The sequence below is a fragment of the Diceros bicornis genome, chromosome 34 (genome assembly GCF_020826845.1).
Source record: "Diceros bicornis minor isolate mBicDic1 chromosome 34, mDicBic1.mat.cur, whole genome shotgun sequence".
Taxonomy (NCBI): domain Eukaryota; kingdom Metazoa; phylum Chordata; class Mammalia; order Perissodactyla; family Rhinocerotidae; genus Diceros; species Diceros bicornis.
In genome coordinates, this window is record NC_080773.1 from 13,261,578 (window position 1) to 13,265,753 (window position 4,176).

At 57.6% G+C, this 4,176-nt stretch overlaps 1 protein-coding gene across 1 annotated transcript; it reads right to left on the reverse strand.

Moving 5' to 3' along the window:
* Window positions 1–672: 672 nt before the first annotated feature.
* On the reverse strand, window positions 673–2,302 carry LOC131397968 (interferon lambda-3-like). The gene is made up of 6 exons (XM_058531060.1): window positions 2,170–2,302; window positions 1,833–2,008; window positions 1,444–1,524; window positions 1,043–1,186; window positions 858–941; window positions 673–771 (listed from the first exon to the last, which is right to left on the reverse strand). Exons 1-6 carry the CDS (start codon window positions 2,300–2,302, stop codon window positions 673–675), a joined length of 717 nt encoding a protein of 238 aa, XP_058387043.1.
* Between the last annotated feature and the right edge of the window lie 1,874 nt (window positions 2,303–4,176).

Sequence of the window (4,176 nt, forward strand, 5' to 3'; positions counted from 1 at the left end):
AAGCAGAGAACTTTCTCGGGCTGGAGGCAGAAAAGATACGGGGCAGAAGGAGAAGTCAGAGGGATTCCGAGCGTGAGAAGGGTCTGACACACTGTGGCGGGCTCTGAGGTGTAGGGTCCCACGTGCAAAGACCAGAAAGAGGCCCCCAGGGGCTAAGGACGGCCCCTCACAGCCAGCAAGGACACGAGGACCTCAGTCTCCCACTGCAAGGGACAGAATTCCGCCAACAACTTGAAGGAGCTTGGAAGCGGAGTCTTCGCAGGGCCTCCCGAGAAGGATCCAGCCGGCATCACTCTGACTCAGCCTCGTGAGACCCTCACTTAGCAGAGGAACTCGCCGAGCCCCCCGGATCCCTGAGCTGCAGAACGGGAGACAACAAATGCGTCTTGTTCCGAGATGCTCAGTTTGTGATCATTTGTTATGGCAGCAAAAGAAAACACCCACACAAGCACACACACGGTCCCAACCACAGAGAGCATGCCTTCGTCATTGTTTATTTGCACAGGTTTTATAAAAAAAATATAAAAATAAACATTTTATTGGGCCTGAGTTTGAGAATTCAGAAACCTATCATAAATACATAAATAGTGGTTTGGTGACAATAAATTAAGACAAGTGGCTGATGCGTCAACATCTCAGATGCTGGGACAAGTTGCAGGTGGGTCTCGGGGGTCAGACACACAGGTCTCCACTGGCGACACATTTCACGTCCTGGGCGAGGAGGCGGAGGAGGTTGAACATGACAGAGGCTTGGAGGCAGCCACGGAACTCCTGTGGGGAGGAGGGATGGGTCAGCGGCCGCCCATCCTCTGGGCTCCCAGTTGCCCCCAGACACTGGTCACTCCCCGGTCACTCACCTTCCTCGGGGCCTCGTGGAGCCGGTGCAGCCAGTGGTGGAGGCGGCCCCGGGGCCTGGGGCCCACTGTGGGCTGAGCGGGGACCTGTGGGCAGAGGAGGGGGGACAGTGAGGCAGGGCCTGGGACCGGGGGGACATGTGGGTGGTCAGAGCCTACAGACACGGCCTGGGCGCCCCAACACTCACACAGGCCTGGAGTTGAGAGTGGATGAGGCTCAGCGTGTGAAGGGGCTGGTCCAGGACGTCCCCCAGGGACGAGTCAGCCATGGTCCCCAGGACCTTCAGAGTCAGGGCCAGCTCCGCCTCCAAGGCCACGGGGCGCTCCCACACCTGAGGAGGGGGACAGAGACAGGTGAGAGTGCACGGGAGAGAACAGGTGAGGAGACCGAGGAAGGGACAGGTGACGAGGAAAGTCAGGGGACAGGTGGGAGGGCACAGCCACTGTGGCCAGGTGAGGGCAGAGGTCAGGGGGACTTGCGGGGGGACAAGCAGAGCGGGACAGTGAGAAGCAGAAGGTGAGGGGGCCGCCTAAGGAGCCAGATGAGCGGCGCCCGGTGAGGGCAGGGGGCCTGACTCTCCCCTCTCACCTGCAGCTGCTTCAGGTGCCAGGTCCTGGGGAAGGGGCGGGAGCCGCAGCTCCTGTTATGCTTTGGCAAGAAGGACTCTTCCTAGAGGGCAAGGGCAGAGGTCAGCCAGCAGCAGGAGGGATGGAGGTTAGACCACTCAGTGTGACTGGGGGATGGCTGACAATGGAGGAGGGGAGGTTAGCTTGCTAAAGGATGGTGGGGGCACCTCCACTGCGGGAGGACACGAGTCAGCCCACTGCAGCCAGAGTGGGAGATAGCCCACTGTGGGAAGGGTGGAGCTTAGCCCAGAAGGAAGGGGGCAGGTCTACCCTCAGCCAGGTGTAGCAGGGTGACCCACAGAGGGAGGGTGGAGGTTAGCCCACAGCAGGCGGGGCAGAGGGGAGACTCACAAAGGCATCCCTGGCCCTCCTGAAGGCCTGCAGCTCTCGTGGGGACAGGGACTTGTACTGGGCCATGTGGCAGCCCCGTGCATCCGGGGGGGCCCTGAGGCGCACGGAAACTGCTCCTGTCCTGGTCAACACTGTGGTCATCAGCGTCAGCACCGGCACGCAGCCCACAGCCACGTCTGTGTTACGGAAGGACAGAAAGATGAGGGGATGGACGAGAATTCAGGGGCTGGGGAGGTGAGGGTCACGCACAATGACGTGGGGCTCACCCAGCTTCATCCTTGGTCTCTGGGCTCCGTCAGCAGATGGGGGCTCCAAGTGTCCGCTCTGAGGTTGTCACCTGGGGTCTCTCCTTCAGTCTTGTTTGGTGTCTCTGACCTCAGTCTCCTCTTCTGGATCTCAGCCCGCTGCTCTGTCCGTCTGTCTCTGAACTTCCAGTTCCGTCGGGGATGGAACTCCTGCCTGAGCTCCATGGTGCAGCTTTTAGCCTGGACAGACCGGCTATCTGGGCTGATGTAGGAAAAGCGAAAACAGCCTGAGGTTGATACCCACCACCAGGGGGGGCCCAGGCCGGGGAAGCCCAGAGCGGGGCGGGGCCCGGAGCCAGGTGAGCACTGGGCGAGAGGGAAACTGACAGGACTCAGTGCTCGCCTACAGGAAGGTGAGCTCCGAAGACGAAGCCTCAGGGCCGGCTGCTGCAGCCCCCGAGGGGTTCACGGTGCCCTGACGGGGCTGGATCCAGGACGGGGCTGGGGAGGGGGCAGAGAGACTCGCCCTTCTGCAGGATGCCCCAAGGCAGAGAGGGGAGGGAAAAGGCACCCTAGGGAGTGATGCCACCAAGAATCTGGAATTTCCAAGAGGGACACTGTTTGGGGGAGGGGACCCGGGGGGAAGGCTGCTGGGGTGGTAGAGAGTCAGAAAGGGAAAACGCCCAAGAATTAAGAGAGGAGACCAGCTCTTCCCCACCTGCCCCCACCTGGTACCCACAAAAAATGAACGGGGCGGGGGGAGCTGGCACCAACATCTTCTTTCGTTGTCCAGACACAGAAGGACCGGGTCTAGGAGGCTCTGCTAAGGAATCAGGGTGAGGACAAGGACTTCAAGAAACCAGCTGGTTTGTGGCCAACGCCTTCACTCATTCCACTCGTATTTATTCAGCCCCCACTTTGTGTCAGGCACTGTGCAAGGTACAGGAATAGAGCAGTGAAAAAAAATACGTAAAACAGTCCTTCATGGAGCTTTTGACCAGAGAGGAGTAACAGAAAGCATAAGGGGAAGTGAAGTGTGTGGTATGTGTTACGTCAGGGAATGGAAGATGAGAGAAGGAAACAGGCATGAGAGCAGAGGGCAGGAGGGAGTTTGCGTGAAACCAGTTGCTGGGAGAGAATGCACTGGAACAAAGACCTAAGGGAAGGGAGGGAGGGAGCCATGTGAGGATCTGAGGGGGAGCCTATTAGGCAAAGGGAACAGTCAGTGCAAATGGAAAACAAAACACCCCCCTTTTGTTGAGCGTGTACGTGTCACAGAGGCTCCGCCACAATGTGGAATTGACTACCCACAGTAGCACCGAGGGCATACATACTGTGCTTTGCCTACATTTTAAATGCAGAGTAACCTGCAGGGACTCAGAGAGGTTAAGACACCCGCCCAAGGTCACACAGCAGACAAGTGGTGAGGGCAGGATTTTAACCGAGTTTTCTCTGACGCTAGACAGTAACCACTGCGCCCTCCAGCCTCTGTGTCCCTAGATCTCCTAGGCCTGGGGGTGATGAGTTTCTTGGACAGCAGGTGCCGAGTCCTTTTTGACACTTGACCCCCACCCTGACCCCTTCTTTCCCTCATTCCTAGTTCCAGGGAGGCAGTGGACAGAAGTGCCTAGTTGGGAAAATCTTTGAGCCCTGATACATAAAAATGTATCAGAAGCAAGAGCAGGGATGTACTCAAGTCACTCACCAACGCCTTGGGCAGTTTCTGTCAATTGCAAGGGCTTGACCTCAGGGGAGGGGACATTGCATCAAAAGAGAATTCTGAAAAGCGACATATTATCTCAGAATTCCTAACCTTCATCCTCATTTTTCTTAAAAAGAAAGTTCAGGGTCCGGCCCGTGGCTTAGCGCTTAAGTACTAGCGCTCCGCTACTGGTGGCCCGGGTTCGGATCCTGGGCGCGCACCGACGCACCACTTCTCCGGCCATGCTGAGGCCGCGTCCCACATACAGCAACTAGAAGGATGTGCAACTATGACATACAACTATCTACTGGGGCTTTGGGGAGAAAACGGGATAAAAAGTAGGAGGATTGGCATTAGACGTTAGCTCAGGGCTGGTCTTTCTCAGCAAAAAGAGGAG

What these genes read in the sequence shown, in the direction of transcription:
- LOC131397968 (XM_058531060.1), bottom strand. Translation starts at nt 2,302, where the DNA reads ATGGAGCTCAGGCAGGAGTTCCATCCCCGACGGAACTGGAAGTTCAGA. An exon ending in GGAGGGCCAGGGATGCCTTT is followed by an intron (nt 1,525 to 1,832) that starts GTGAGTCTCCCC and finishes CTTGCCCTCTAG; the next exon opens with GAAGAGTCCTTCTTGCCAAA. An exon ending in ACTCTCAACTCCAGGCCTGT is followed by an intron (nt 942 to 1,042) that starts GTGAGTGTTGGG and finishes CTCTGCCCACAG; the next exon opens with GTCCCCGCTCAGCCCACAGT.